This window comes from Myotis yumanensis, unplaced genomic scaffold (assembly GCF_028538775.1).
Source record: "Myotis yumanensis isolate MYYU_CA2020_CCGP unplaced genomic scaffold, mMyoYum1.0.hap1 SCAF_5, whole genome shotgun sequence".
Lineage (NCBI taxonomy): Eukaryota > Metazoa > Chordata > Mammalia > Chiroptera > Vespertilionidae > Myotis > Myotis yumanensis.
This window is the reverse complement of record NW_027223756.1, coordinates 13,610,657-13,626,832: the sequence shown is the minus strand read 5'-3', so window position 1 is coordinate 13,626,832 and position 16,176 is coordinate 13,610,657. Positions and strand designations below refer to the sequence as shown.

General features: G+C 43.2%; 1 protein-coding gene across 3 annotated transcripts in view; it reads right to left on the bottom strand.

Moving 5' to 3' along the window:
• Positions 1-16,176, bottom strand: part of ATP10B (ATPase phospholipid transporting 10B (putative)) — a 177,947-nt gene that overhangs the window by 69,463 nt on the left and 92,308 nt on the right. The window contains exons 2-3 of one of the 3 annotated variants that reach the window (XM_070414482.1): positions 9,544-9,837; positions 8,344-8,538 (exon numbers count right to left, since the gene is read on the bottom strand). In XM_070414482.1, the coding sequence (XP_070270583.1) occupies positions 8,344-8,538; positions 9,544-9,818 (470 nt within the window). In that variant the 5' untranslated portion in view covers positions 9,819-9,837. Of the gene's footprint in view, positions 1-7,017; positions 7,661-8,343; positions 8,539-9,543; positions 9,838-16,176 lie in introns of those variants that run through there. The other 2 variants (XM_070414480.1, XM_070414481.1) reach the window with 2 other exon arrangements.

Genomic DNA, 16,176 nt, shown 5'->3' with positions numbered 1-16,176 from the left:
TTCACAGTCATGCTTCAAATGACTGATGTTCCTTTGTTGTCTGCATTTTTTAGATTCTTTCCCCAGGCCCATTTTGCTATGTTATTACAGCTTGCAGTCCGATTCTATGGCAAAGAGTTTGTCTTTTCTCCTCTGGTTCCAAGCCCCAGCCAATGGTCTTTCTTTCTTACTCCCCTAGCATCAAGCTCATGAAGACTGCTGGCTATCAAGGTTATAGAATCCTCCTTAGCAATATTTTAGCTAACATTTTCTGAGTGCTACTGAATGCCAGGTACTGTGCTAAGCATTTTACATGCATTATCTCATTTAATACCTGCAGCGACCCAAGATGTAATTTTAGGGGGAAAATGGATTTATGATTGTATTTAGATGTTAGAGTAGCCCTGGAAAAACCTAAATTCTGCCCTGTCCATCATCTCATCTCTTTGGGTTCCCCAGAGAGCTGCTATTTGGAAGAAATAATAGCAGCATGGGTCCAAACAGCTGCTTTATTAATAGCTGCCCAAGAAGGATATTCTAATACATACTCTATGTTAGACGTTGGCTTAAATGAAGTGGTTTAGGCTCTGGGCTAAATGAGAGCGACTACATCCCTCACCTGAATCGAAATCTTGGTATGAGTATATTCAGGTGTGGTGTGGTGTGGTGTGGAAGGGGCAGGAGCAAGTGGGGAAGACAGGCCACAGAGGGATTTCCCGCATTCGGATTTCAAATTCTGCTCCTAGAATAGATGAAAAATGAGAGAACAGAGCACAGGATTTTGCTGTTAAAACATTGTAACCCTGCCCACTGGGAAATGTGGCTTTGTGAAAGTATTTGATTTTTACTAATAAAATAAGCAATTCCTCCCTCGTGTGTGGGGGGAATGTAGCAAGAAAAATGAAGGCTCAGGCTGGGCCTGCCATTGATAAAATTAGAGTTGAATTGCCTGGAATAAAAAAAAAAATTACTTAGTGCTACTACTTAGGGTGCAGGCACTGAGTTAAATGGTTTATAAGGATTATCTCATTCAATCCATAGATAGGTGCTAGTATTGTCCCCATTTTACAGGTATTGAAATGGAGGCTCAAGTGATCTAGCAATTACATACATCCACACACCTAGTTCTGAGATGACAATCCCAGGTCTGATGTCAAAGTCGTTGATGCCAACCATCCAGTAAGATGTCACATGTTAAATGTCATTGTTTAGACATTTAAGAGACTGCTTTACACTTTGCATTGTATGCTTTGTTTCTGCGTGACTTTCAAGCCCTCTCGCATGTCTCCTGTACGCCTTTTCACAAATGCACCGTAGAGAGATTATGATCACCATTTAAAGACGAGCCCAATGGGGCCCCAACTGCTTAAGCAGCCTCGTCCAGGTCATGTGGTTAATTAGTGACAGACCCAGGGGCAGGACCTCTGCTTCCTCATGCTCAGCCTTTCCAATGGGGGCACTGACACAGGAAATCAGGCCCGCACTCCTGCAGCACCTGCAATTATGTCTATGTTACAGCAGCCACCGCACTTCCAGAAAAGACAATCTCCACGTCTTGGTAAAGTGTCAGAATTTAAGAAATTTTCAGCTGAGTCATTCCTCTTCTTGGTTTCTGACATTTCTTGGTTCTGGTCCTTCTGATAGCAGCCTAGGCCACACACACAGCCTTTAGTTGACACGTGGACAGACTGTGACCCGAAAGGTGTTCCCTCTGCCTGGCTAAATGCTGCTCATCCTTCAATCCCTCCTGAAATGTCACCTCTTCAGGGAAGGCTTCCCTCGGCCTGGATGTTTGTCACATGCAGATGAGTCACCATATCCCCTGCGTGACTGTGGCCCTTTGTACACAGGCTACCAATGCACATGGTGCCTCCTGACCCCCGGACCACTAAGAGCCCCTCGAGGGCACCCAGCGCCCATGGTGGTGCATACACACTCAGTCTTGAATGAATATTTGCTAAACAGAGGAATAAATGGAGCACCTGGCCCCCTAAGCACTTTTGCTACATTATAATACACAAAATACAAAAACTGGCCTGCATTCTCTTGGTTCCCACTCCTGCTTCCTTACTGCATGTGTTCTAAATACAAATAGAAAATTTACTAAGCTGGATGAAAAAAATCTCTTGCTGGGTACGGTTTCTAGATTCATTAAACTGAGCTCTGGGAGAAACAAAGCTAATCCAATTCCAAAGCTCATCTCTCCTTTAAGTCATTCCACGAGTCTGATTAATGGGTCACCTTTAGACCACAAGCACAGTGGCTATATTAAAAGAAAATGCTCTAACAGGACTGTGAGTTTGTTAACAAGGCTGCTGGTGTTTGCGAGAAGATTCCCTCACAGTCTAAACATGTCTAGGCTGGATGATGCATGGGGTGAGGTTGAGCAAAAGTCGAAGGGCCCTAGAATTCAATTGCACAAAAATGAAAATAACTCCCCGCAAAAGAACATCAGTTTCTCAAATGTGTGAATCTGAGACAAAAGGGATAGAGCTAGTGCTTGATATATAAGCTTTTCTGATGCTTCTCAGAAAAAAAAAATTATCCCCTCTGATCTTGCATTCTTTGCCTGACATCCTGCATCTACTTGAGAAAAGGAAGTGCCGTTGAGCATCCGTCAGTTAACATAATAACTAACACTATCTGGCATTTCCTATTCTGGGGTCTTTCATAGAATGAAACTACTTCAGAGTTGGAAGAACTTTAGGGATATGCAGTCCACAATGTCCCAAAATGTATATGTTCCAGTCTGTTAATATGTGGAAAGCAATTTATAAAGAGTCTAGGCTCAAAAGAATTTTAAGGTGATGAGAGCAATTTTAAGGACATGGAGGTGGCCTCTCTAACATCTGTTTCCCCTTCTCAGACACTATCTCATCCTCCCCCCGCCCCCATTTTGGTTTTCCATCTTCTCTGGGTAGCTCAGATGTTTTCAGGGAAGCAGACTGCATGTTGGACTCTGTGGCTCAGATATAACCTATTTAGCATAATCCCACCTCCTGCTCACAGGGATTGGTTTAGGGGTGAGCATGTGACCTACTGTGGTCACTGACGTGTGAGGAGGGACTCAATCTTCCAGGAATGTTTTCAGAGTGCCCTTCTTTCTCCCTTTGTGAATTATCCTATGTAGATGTGAAGGCTGGAGCTGCTCCAGCCATCTTATTGCCACGAGGGGAGTTTGCCTAAGAATAATGATGATACAGGGGGACTCAATGAAAAGGACAGCTAAATGCAGGATATAGAACGCAGATTGAACTGTGTCTGATCACCTGCCCACCTCAGAATGTTTGTAGTGAATTAAACCAACAAGTCTCTTTGTCATTTAAATTTGTTTGAGCTGAGCTTTCTGCTGCTTGTAGCAGAAAACATTTCAACTGACACAACTGAATCAAACAAAGTTGGTTAGTTTACTTAAGGAGAGTCCACCAGAAACTTTATCCTATATAATAAAAGGCTAATATGCAAATTGACCAAATAGCAGAACGACCAGTCACTATGACGCACACCACCTGGGGGCAGACGCTCAATGCAGGAGCTGCTCCCTGGTTGTTGGTGTGCTTCCACAGGGGGAGCGCCGCTCAGCCAGAAGCTGGGCTCACAGCTGGTGAGCGCAGTGGTGGTGGCGGGAGCCTCTCCCACCTTCATGGCAGCACTAAGGATGTCTAGCTGCAGGCTTAGGCCCACTCCCTGCGTCAGTCGGACATCCCCTGAGGGCTCCCAGACTGTGAGAGGGCATGGGCCGAGCTGAGGGCCTCCCCCACGCCCCTCCACCGAGTGCATGAATTTCATGCACTGGGACTCTAGTTATGTTAATAAGCATTGTTGTACTATCTCCCAAATTTCTTTGGCTGTGCATTTCATTCTTTCACAGTGCATCTCACAACACAAGACCTAGTGTGACTCCTAAATTTTACAAAAGTATGAACTAAGACCTAGAGATTTAAAAGACTTTTCTAAGTTATTACCACTGACTCTTCAACAACTCAAGTTTGAACTGTGTGGGTAACTTCTACATGGATTTCTGTGCTATTCAAAATCACGCTGTTCAAGAGTTGACTGTATTGGTAGGTAGTCACAGATCTGGACCTAGAGTATAGGCTTCCTGGCTCCTAGGCCTGCACTCTCCCTTGAAGATCACACCCCCTCTCTACCCAAAGAGGTTAAGAGGTTCCCTCATTGAAGATAAATCTCAAAAGAAGAAACTAATTATCCTTTTGCAGAGACTTCAGATTCCTAGGATATTATAATGCAAAAGTTGCAAGTGAGGGGGCTCATAGGCAACATAAAAACTTTATGTTAAATAAAATAGGTCTGAAGAATTTGAAAAAAATCAACCAGTTACAATGTAAAAATCAGGTTATTTCAAATAAAAATATTAATTCTAGCTTTCCCAATAAAACTCAGGCAATCCTGCAACACCAGGCCTATACAGGATGGGGCAAAAGCAGGCTTATACTTGTCCATATGGAAAATAACACAATAAATTAAGAAATAATAATACAAGAATAAACTCTTTGTTCTGTATGCTCACAACTGTAAACCTACTTTTGCTCCACCCTGTATTTCCACATAGTAACCAGCTAGAGCCGAGTGGCCATCTTTGCCTCCTGAGATGAACGCATGGCCACCTCCTGTTTGCCACAGTCCCTGCCACTCTCAATTGTACCCTAACGCTAATGCTAAGTGTCAGTGGTCATTTATAACTACACAAAAAATATTGCTTTCCTCCTTATACCCAGTCTATTTCATTCAGTTACCTTCCTGGCCCAGTAGTCAATTATTTTGCTAACCTGGAAAAAGTAATAAATATTAAAAAAATATTTCCAAGGTTCAGTAATTTTGCAACAACTACGTTACAAAGTTGAGACACACAATAACTCTCTTTTCTTCCCTTACTGCCCAAGACCATGTCCTTTTCTGAACAACTGAGTGAGTTGATGATGAACAAGTTTCTTTACTGTGCATCTTTTTTTAGTCCTTCATGGGCGAGGGGGTTAAGAGGGCCAGCATGTATTATTTTTGGGAAGGGGGGCATGAATATCTTTTTTCAGAGACCATGTCTTTGTCCCTATTATCAACTAAATATACCTTGGGAAATACTGTCACAATGTCCCTCCCTGTCAGTGAGCCTGTGGACTAATGCCTCTTGTTGCTGGAATTATTCTCTGCTATTCCCTGGAAGTTGTTTTGAGAACAGAACTATAGCAGCCTGGTCTCCATCAGGCCAGCACCCAGCACAGGCCAGTCTGTGGTCTGATCAACACTGACGTTATCCCGAAGAATAGCCCCATTATTCTGGGATGCCTAGGACAGAGGATTTCTGGCAGAGCAGGGAGAACAGGATCAGCCTAATTGAGGTCCACAGGCATCCCTCCCCAAGATACCAGCTTCCTGGCTCCCTATCTTCTCTGAAAACAACAACAAAGGGGAAGGGTGGAAAACAAAGCGATGGGGTGGGTTGGTGACAGGTGAAACCTGTGCTTTCTTCAAAGCCAGTCTCTGCACAGAAAGGCATCAGACCCCAACAGTCATCTTTCCTTCTCTTTACAATTCCTATTCACAGGTGAGGAATGACTAATCTCAACCCTAGGTTCTGCCAACAACATTCAAGACAACTGGGTCTAGCTGAGAAAACAACAACAAACCCAAACCAAACCTTGAGATTTTTTTAGACGTAGGTGTGGCTGGAAGCTCATCTGAAGCGGAGGGAGAAAGTGGAGCTTCTCTTGGGGGTGTTCTGGGGATGAATGAGTCACCTATGTTACATGTCTCCTTAGAAGTTTCCCTGGCGACAACTTTCCAAGTGAAGCTGGGCTCAGAAACGCTCTCACCAGCAGCTCCAAGTTGAGGAAGAGGACCCCCCCTTAGCAGGAAGCAGACCTTACATTTAAACGTACGGCTGCAGCGCACACCTTGCAGCAAGAATGGTCAGAGCGACTGTGGAATTTCTACTGAATTCAGGTTGATAAAGCCAGAGGGAAAACGTCAGACAGATAGTGCTCCTTGAACGAGACATCTTCCTAATTTGCCAACAAGTCAAGTCCTCACCTGCCAGTGAGTCAATCAGCTAAGGCGTCTACCTGCTAGCCCAGCATGCACTCGGTCCAGCAGTCTCTGCAAGCCCAGGCTCGGCTGCTTGCTTCTTCCAGGCTACGTTGCAAAGTTGAGACACACAATAACTATTTCCTTCCCTTACTGACCAAGACTGTGTCCTTTTCCAAACAACCGAGTTTGGTCACTTACTCGCTAGAACCTCTATAAAACAATGACATGCATAAGAGAGCAATGTGGCAAGACAGGTGGTGTGCAGTTTTTGCTTTGGTTGGGACAACATCAGAGAGAAAGCTTAAGGACAGGCCTTATGATGGAGCTAATATGAGTATTACATTCTAAAAATAAAGCAGTCACAGCTTACACATTGAGCATTTATTATAGGTCGGGCATAGCGCTAAGAACTTTCTAAGGATTATCTTGTGCAATTATGGGGACCACCCCGGAAGTGTTCCGATTTTATGAATGCAGAAATGAGTCTCAGAGAGATTAGGTCAGGTGCCTAAGGTCACGTAGTTCCCTAGTGGTAGAGACAGTGTTCAACCCAGGCAGTGTTTCTCTGATGCTGCTTCTCCTAATACAACACTCTACTGCTCCCCAAACAGCCATGCCTCTTGCCCTGGAGGGGCTCTGAACTCTAATGTGCTCATGGCCACACAGGACTAAGAATACACGAGAGTTGATGCAAAATTCTTAGATACTGAACACATTTGATACAGCAAAGAAAATGTCACATAACAAAGGCCAAATTTTAATATACAACTGAACAATTGAGTCAAGCCTCTATTTTAATTTTTGTTTCCTGTTTTCTATTTTGTTTGTTTTAGACTATAATCTTCACTGTGAAGAAACTGAACAGCTTCACCGAGATAAAATAACGTTATCTCCCTACTCCATCCCTTCTCTAAACAGTAGCCCAGAGGGGCAGTAGCCACAGACAGAACAGAGCTGGGCCCACGAGACTTCCCCGAAGGATTTTTGCTTTACCTGCTGTAGACGAGGCATTCTCGGTTGTTGATCACTTTGTCGGATTTGTACCTCCGGAAGTCTTCCCAAGCATCCTTGATGGCAGTGACCCCCAGGATGATACAGATGGGTATCAGGTTCACCTCAGGCTGGAAAGCATTGACCACAGGGACAAAATTCAGAACAGCAATGCCCACGAAATAGATATTGGCAAACCGGTGTAGCTGCTCAAAGACGTTCTTGGGTACGAAGGACAGCACAGTGTACTTGCTGGTCTTAATTTGATTCCCGCGGTAATGTCTGTTGGGGTTCTCTTTGTGGGCACATCCTTCGAAGGGCAGGTTGGAGACCACCACTCGTTTCTTGTCTTCTTTCTTTTTCCGCCGTGCCTTCCCTTCCTTTTTCATCTCTGCTCAATCCCGTCTCTTTGATTCTCATGTGAGTTCCACAGGAAGGAGGTTTTCCCCTGGTCAGTTTCATGGTTCGGCAACCAGCCAGTCACTTCCCTGACATCGTTTACCTCCCTTCTCTGCTGAAAATTTCTCTCTTCTTTTACAAGGCATATTAAAAATAAAAAGCTGGTCCACAAACACCCGGGGAGAAATCTGACAAGGAAAGAGCTTGCTAAGAGCAGGTGTCCACCTGCCAGGCCACTTCCTCCTACTTGTTGAGACTCCACCTGTTGGAATGTAGACGTCACCCACAGGTATCTTTCGTTTCCAGTCCTCCAGTCCGGGCAGCCAAGAACAGGTGTGCCTACTCTGGGTCCTAAAACCTATCTGGTTAAGTTCTAAAGGCAAGGATTTTTAACCAAGAGGCTCAAATGCTGGAAAACTGGTATTCATTTTCTTGTTTGGGAGACATTGCCTGTCACTCTCTAAGATCTGCTCCTCAATTTGGTCTCCTGAGATGATCCAGTCAATACTAGAGTTTTATTTTTGAGCTCTTAGCCCTATTTCTAATAATATAACATCGCTATGTTTAAGTAGGTGAGAGTTTATACAAGTGAAATGAAGGTTTCTAAGTCTCAGCACTTTTGACACTTGAGGTTGGGTAATAATTGTTTGCCGTGAGGGCTGTCTCATATATTGTAAGATGTTTAACATGATCCTTTAGTAAGACCAACTAGATAGATACCGGTAGCAACTTCCTTTCCCAAAATGACAACCACAAATGTCTCCAGACATTGTCAAGTGTCCCCTGCGGGGCAAACGTGCCCTGGTTGAGAATCACTGGATTAAGTGAATGTAAGAAAATGTATGAGAAGAGAGACCAACCTTTTGAAAGTGCGGATGAGTCTGCAGGACCTATTTACAAGAGAGACGGCAGGAGAATGATTCCTCTTACCTTTCATATATCTGGATGTGGGAGCAGTTTATCTCTCTATCGAAGCAGTACCGCTTGAAGTCCTCCAGGCCGTCCTTGACCATGATGATGAACAGCACAGTGGCCAATGGTAACATGGTGATTTCCCTGTGGAAAACTTCCATGGTGGGCATCCAGTTCAGAATCACCAGGAACAGGAAATAGAGGTTGGCCCACCTGGAAGGGGCAAGCAAGGTGTGAGTGAATATCATGGAGGAGAAAAATATACTCTTCACACTATTTCTACTGTTGGCCTTTAACCAACTAAAATGACATTCTTTCTCAGTATCACCTCGAACATTATGGTAAGGGCTGTGAAGCCAGATCTATCTAGATTCAAACTGGGTTCCTATTGTTTACTAGTTGTGTGACCTCCCGAGCCTGCTTTGTCTTGTGTAAAATAGGGATAGTACTGTCTACTTTAAAGGGCTCTTATAGATATCACATGAGCTAATATTTATGTACACAATAGAGGGTTTTGGAGCATGGCAGTTGCTCAATAAATGGTAGCTTATAATAATAATTACAAAGGTTAGGATGCTATCAAAGTGCACATTTTGCTTTACAAAATGAAAAGATGATTTTGCATATGTTATCTCTAAAGAGTGGGTTGCATTTTTAAGTTCTCCAAGTGCATCTTGCTCCCCCTTGCCACAGTGCCTTTGTACATGAAGATCCGTCTGCAGGAACAGTCTTCTGGCTCCCTTCTCTGACTCCTATCTGCCTCTTTTCACCTACTTAACACATTCTCTTCTTCCAGGTTATGCTTCAATGATCAGTTCCTCCTGGAAGTCTTCCTGGACTTTCTTAATGAGGCCAGATTTCCCTCTTCCTCTAACAGCACCATATGTCTCTCCTTGGGGAATATATGAGTTATAATTTTACATCGATTTACATAATTAGTAAAATTAATGTCTCTTTCACTAGACAATATACTCAGGACAGTCTCTTTTTGTTCCTCATGTATTTCTAGAACTCAACAGATGGCCTAATACAGAGTAGAATATATACAGAATCTCTAATATCTGAGCAGAATCTGTATAAATATTTACTGAATGAATGAATGACAAGACTTCCAATGTACATGCATTTGGATTTTAAAGGAAAGGTGGCCCATAGTGCGCATCTCTGCGGTCTCTGAGTGGCAGGTGTGTGCTTCAAGTGAGTATTGGCCAAGTGTACCTGTGAAACTGCTCCACGAGATTCCGGGGCAGGAAGGTGAGGAGGGTGTACTTGGTTGTACAGATTCTGTTGCCTGAGTATCTCTTGGAGACCTCTGCCCAATCTTGGTGGAATATGTTGTTGTTGGGGAACACAATCCGTTGCTGCGTCAGGTTGTAGCTCTGACTCTCCTTCTCTGGGGACAGCAGTGGTGTGGCTTCTGATGGGGACTGGAGGAGGCCATCTCGGATACGCCACTGCCACCGGTGCCAAGATGAGTCCACTGACAGGGCCATTTCTGGCAGAAGCTACGTGCTGAAAACAGACACATGAGGTCTCCATGGTCAGAAGAAATATGTGGTATATCAGCTCAAATCTACCCTCTGACCTACCATCCATCCAAGGAAGGTACTGGGATACAATGTGAGGAAACTAGATTCAAGCTCCATAATCCATTTTTGTTCTAGGCTGAGAGACATTGAGCAAATAATCTATATATATAAAAACCTAAGCGACCATTCAACCATTCAACTGGTCAACCAGTTGCTATGATGTGCACTCACCACCAGGGGGCAGATGCTCAACACACAGGATTGGGCTCCCTCCTGTCTGGGTCAGGCCTGTGGGGATCGGGCCGAAACTGGCTCTCTGACATCCCCAAGTGGTCCTGAATTGTGAGAGGGCACAGGCCAGGCCAAAGGACTCCACCAGTGCATGAATCCATGCACCGGGCCTCTAGTCATATAAATAATACACAACTAACACTGTGCTAAGTGCCACGAAAGCATTTAAGGGGAAGAGATTCTGATGACCGAGTTGCAGCTATCAGTAAAAGTATGGCCTGGTGGGCTATGACCCCAGAAGTCAGAACTCTAGGTCTGGTTCATTGCTAACCTTGAACTATCCCTTCACCTGGCTAGTCTTCAGTTTCCTCACCATAATATGAGGAAAACTATTCTTACTCGACTTTTCTCACAAGCTTTTAGTGAGGAACAAATTGAATAGTACATAAAAGTACATTCAGACATCTCTTGAAGGGAAAGGTGTCTATTCTTTAGGTTTTCTCCAGCTCTAAATTTTTCTGACACTGATGATATTTCGAAGAACCCCAGTTGTGGCCAGAATCTCAAAGAACAGTGACAGGTGTGACAAAAGAGAGAGGTTCTTTTCCAGGACATTCTAGGATGTGCTATGTGGTGTCCCAGGAACACCAGCTAGCTTTTTCAGATCTTGTTAACTGGGGTTGGGGGGCGGGATCCCTTCCTTCCTCTCCACTCCACTTGGTGGTTTCAGAAACTGAGTGCTTGTTAAGCAGCCAATATCCCTAGACAGTGGACGAATACTGCTTGATCTGGGATATTTCTATTTCTGAGGTCGTTAAGTGAAACTTATAGGCAATTCTTCAAGGTTCCTTTTAGCCAAATCTTGCTTAAAGACCCAGAAGGATGTTATGCAAAGATATCCTCGGTAAAGTTAAAAGTTGTATATAATGGTGCTTCGCACAGGATAAATTTCTTTTGAATAAATGGATGAGTGAACATCAGGTATTATTAATCTTATAAGGAGCTACCCCACCTGTCACTGTAAATATGATTCACTTAAGGAGAAAAAAATCCCATTTCTCGTTTAAATGGTAATATTTTCCCTTCCTGGTGCCCATGTGATCTGACCCTTATCATAATTCTCCTCATGACTTTAATCAATCCAAACGATTTTCAATCCACAAACCCCACGGCTACAAGAAGCTCTTCAGAGTCCTAAGTGAGTCCTTGTAGCAAGCATGAAAAAATAAATGCAATTACTGATGCCCATCATAATGTGACCAGAAGCTGTATAATGACATTTGACAAGCCAGAAATAGTAATGTATATCTTCTTTCTCATTATAAAAAATATGCCTCTTTTTATGGATTCTTTTTTTATTGCAAAAGAAAAGGAAATGAAAAGATAATTCAAGAATAGAGTGGAAAATGCAAATGAGAAATATGCCTTGGCTAGTGCCATGCATATGAGTCTTCTCACAACTTTAGGTGATAAGATCTTCATAAATGAACAGATTAGGTTGATATGGGAGATGCAGGTATTTTATATGGGGTGGTTTAAAGAGCCCATTTATCATCATCCTATTCTTTATTAACAATGTAAAATAAGCTTCCTTAAAAATTAAGCAGATATAAAATGAATGCCAGATCAATGGATGAGACTCTGATGGGCAACTAGACATTTCCATCATTTCAAAGTATCTACCCCGCCCCCCCCAAAAAAATTACTTACAATGTTAAAAAGAATCACTTTGTAGTAAAGAAACCTGGCAGGTACCACCTTACCCAAAAGATCAAAGCAAATATCATTGATATTGGGATAACATGACATCTTGGGCCTCTTGATATGATGTACTTAGAAGGACATGACATCATGTCTGTGGTAGGCACAAGGAAACACTGAAAAAAGTCAAATTGGGGCTATTCTACAAAACAACTAGCTTACATTTTTGAAATGTCAAAGGTCAAAGAAGGGCAGAGGGACTGTGTCTGATTTAAAAAGACTAAAAAGAGTTGACAACTAAATGTCATGTATGATGCTGGATAGGATCCTGAACTTGTGGGAGATTAAAAAAAAAATAGGTATAATAACACTACGTATTGGGCAATGGGCAAGATTTGAATATCAATGCAAATTACGGAATAGTATTTTAATAATATTGAATTTCCTGATTTTAATAATTCTATGGTGGTTATGTAAGAAAATGTTCTTGTTCCTAGGAAATCTATTCTAAAGTAGATATGGGTAAAGAAGACATCTCAATGGTTAAGAAAATAATGTATATGTTTACTGGTATATGTATGCATATATGTGTATACACAGACTCCTTCCCCCACAACACACAAGGTGGCAGAGTCAGGAAGACTTCCTGTAAAAGGAGTATTTATTTACACAGTCTCCTAAAGAAACCCATACCAGTTAGCTAGGTAGGGAGGTTGTGGAAGGTTGTTCCAGGTAGAAGAACTGATTCTAGGAAAAGAAAGTTCACAGGTGTGTCCAATGGAGTACATAGAAGTGAGGGGCAAAGAGTGGTGAAGGGTGAGGCTGGAGAGACAGACAAGGGCCAGCTGCCCTGGGAAGACTGCTTCCCGCAGAGTTTTAGGCAGGGAAGCGACATGATCAGAGCCCTTCTGGCCCAAGTACATGAGAATGGGCTGCAGGGGCCAAGACCAGCCAGAGGGAGGCAGCTTCTTAATCTATCCTCCTACCTTCCTCCAAATAAACGACTTCTTTCCCAAAGCAGAACAGAAGGCGAAGGGGGATTGTGTAATCCTTTTATTGTGTAAACCTATTACTTTCAGAGAGGGAGGAGCATGCCAGAAGCAACCCTTGCTGAATAGCTCTTGGTTGAAGTCAGATGAATTATCAGATGAAAAACAGGGGTTTACAACCAGGGCCTGGCATTGTAGGAGGCCTTCCAGAGAGCCATATATACAGAGCCAGCCTGTTTGAAAACGATCCCAAACCTCTAATAGAAACATCTTTGTCGTCATTGTCAAAAACAAAATAACTATGGCCACCACTTATCTGGTCTGTCCTGTGTGCCAGGCGCTGTGGACTGGGTGCTCTTTAAAAGTTAGATTTTATCGTTACCATTTCACAATGAAGAGACCCAGCCCCGGGAGGTTAACTGACCGCCCGAGGACCAAACGGATCCTAAATGGACCAGTTAGGAGTTAAGTGCAAGTCTCTCAGGCTCCCAAGTTAATGGCGAGGTTGGAATTTTTTTCCTTTTGCAGCAGCAACAAAAGGCACTAAAGAAGTTGCCCGTCTCCTTGAGAAAAGTTCTGCAATGTCCTGTAACTCCTCCCAAGGCACTGGCGAGCTGATGGCTACTCTGAATGTACTTGAGCTGCAACTACTAACCTAATTGTTTTCGGCTGGCAAATTTAGTTGACTTAATGTAAGCCCTTATTTCCCACAGGAGTGATGTTATGAATAGGTATTACCCCGTGGAAACCTTATGTACATAAAAATGTACTAACACTATTCACGAAAACGTGTGAAGGGAAAAAGAACCCCACAAATACGTGCTTTTGCAAACACAAAGACTGAATGGGAAGGCTACATTATAATTTTTATTCTGTACTTTTCTTCTTTCTCTCTTTTTAAAGAGGCTTTAAAAAAATCTGAGTGCAATGAAGTTTGAAATGAAAATGTTGGCTTTCTTTCCTGGCAAATCTCTCTCTAACAAGCCTCTTAAGCCCTCTTCTTTGCTCCAGGGATCTTTAAACTAAATTAAAATTAAAGTTAACTCGCTTAAAAACTTTCCTTAGGAGCTGAGATGTCTGAAAACCTCTGCAAGCTGACTTTGGCTATGAAACCCTGGTTCTTGTTTTCTGATGTAAAATACTCTGCAATTACCAGCCTTGAACCCCAACAGTTTCAGCCCAGTTCCTTGCTGCTTTTCTGCATGGGTGGTTTCCTCTGAGTTGATAGCCTTTACTCAGGCTGAAAACTCCTTCCTTAATGTGTCACCATGTCGGTTAGCTTTTCAAAGAGAGATGTTCCTTTGGTCAAAATTGTAGCTCTGATGGATAAGCATATGATTTGCATGTTTGCTCAGGAAGCCACATGATCAGAAGTCATTCTACCTCTTGACTGGGCACACTGCCTTTTGATATGTGGGTGGTGTCAGCTCACTCAGCTGACAACTGGGCGACACTGGTTGCAGTAAGTAGGCCAGTGTTAGCACCGGTCATGGGTGCCGAGGAGTGTGTGAGGGAATGTGTGTCAGTATGGGTGCGAATGTTATGACTGAAAGAGTATGAAGGTGAGAAGTTGCAGGCGGGCCTTCCTAGCCTGGGGACATTGTACATTCATGCTTTTTGGAAGCAGGACGCCTAGGAATTTGTGGACAGTGCTGCTCTGTCCTGATGGAATGCTCACGCCTCCTGAGCTGTGAGGATTCAGAGGTCATTGGGGTGAGGCTGACCTGCTTGACCATATTCATTCTATCAAAGGGGAAAAGCAAAGTTTATAAAAAGGGTTTGCTGCCTGGGTCTCACACTGATAGGGTTAGCTAGCTAGCTTAATTAGGAAGGTTTAGGGAGTGAGGAGGGTCCAGGGGTGAGGAATACATAGATGGAGACTTGCAGATGCCAGGGTGCTTATCTTACTTGTGCAGAGGATAGAGAAATGCCACGGGAAGAGGGGATCCAGGCAGATGGAAACATTTTTAGTCTGAGCAATTAAAACAGCCATAAACCAAAGAAAGACAGACAGGGGTATTTTGGCCTAAGCAATTAAAACAGCTATAAACCAAGGACAGAGCTATCTCTGGTCTGAGCAGTTAGGAGATCTAAGCCAACTCCAACCAGAAAGATAAGGTTGGAGAGAAACAGCTTTGAAAACTAATTCTATGTAGCAGAATGACCAATGAGGAAAACACAGGGGTCCCAAATTCAGGAAAGGGACCAATAAGAAAAGGTCAGATTTAGACAAACAACTGCAGCATATATAAACTGGAGACACGAGGTGGGGATTTTTTGATTTTCCTGTTAAAGAGAGAGAGCAGGCTTTTCCCATTGGGGGCGGGGGGCTTTCCCCATGGGGTCCCCTTTGGGGACACCCCTGCCCAGATGGAGTTTGTATCTGCTTCCAATAAACGTCTACATTTTTTATTAAAGAAGACTTCTCGTCTGTGAGTTTATTCTTCAAACTTCATGAGGACAAGCACCCATGGGAAGAAAAGTGTGCACCCCGAACCCCATGTTTCAACACCACGAAGGAAGGAGTATGGAATGGGGTGGGGTTGGGAATAGGCTGCTGCAGTACAACTCCGTATGTCCAATGACACATCTGGAAATTAGACTTAACTGCCCATTTAGGCCAGTTGTTATTATCTTTAGAGTCACTGATGAGAGGTTAATGTGAGAGTGAGACGGAGCTAGGGCTGTATGTCGGTCAGCTGTGATAGACCACGTTCAGGCTGATGGGTGGGTTCACAGGTCAGTTTTGCAGAGATAATGCAGAGAAGCACTAAGACATGAGAGAGATGCCGTGAAGGCTCCTGATGACCTGGCATGCTCTAGTTCTGATCCCTTTTGTGGGCGGCTGCTCTGCTTGGATTCTATGAGATGCACTGATTCCTCTCAGCATACCCTCCTTAATAAAACACGACCAAAAAGCAACTCCACATCCAGGCCCTCGCCTTGACCTATCATGACACTGTACATGCAATTAGATCCAAACTTCCTGAGCTGAAACCCTGGCTCCGCCACTTATTAGCTGTGAGTCCTAGTTATCCGCTTAGTCTCTTGGTGATCTTACTTGTGTGAGGATAGTAATGCTTACTTCCTGGGACTATGGGGGTCCCATGAGATAATAGTTCTAAAACATTACAATTACTGCCCCATAGGAAGTGCTTTCTTTGACTAAATACATTTCAAGCAATTCATGGATACTTATGGACGTGTGTTAAAAAGTCCCTGATTTGGATTAAAATTTGTGTTTATACTCAGAATGGGTTATTATTTATTTGAAGATTACATTTCATGGAATATAACCCACATAAACACTAAATTTACATAGGCCAACAACATAAAGACTAAATATTATAATTTAGTTTACTTTCTCTCCTCGTAGCTCAAATCAGAGGAAATAATTTCTG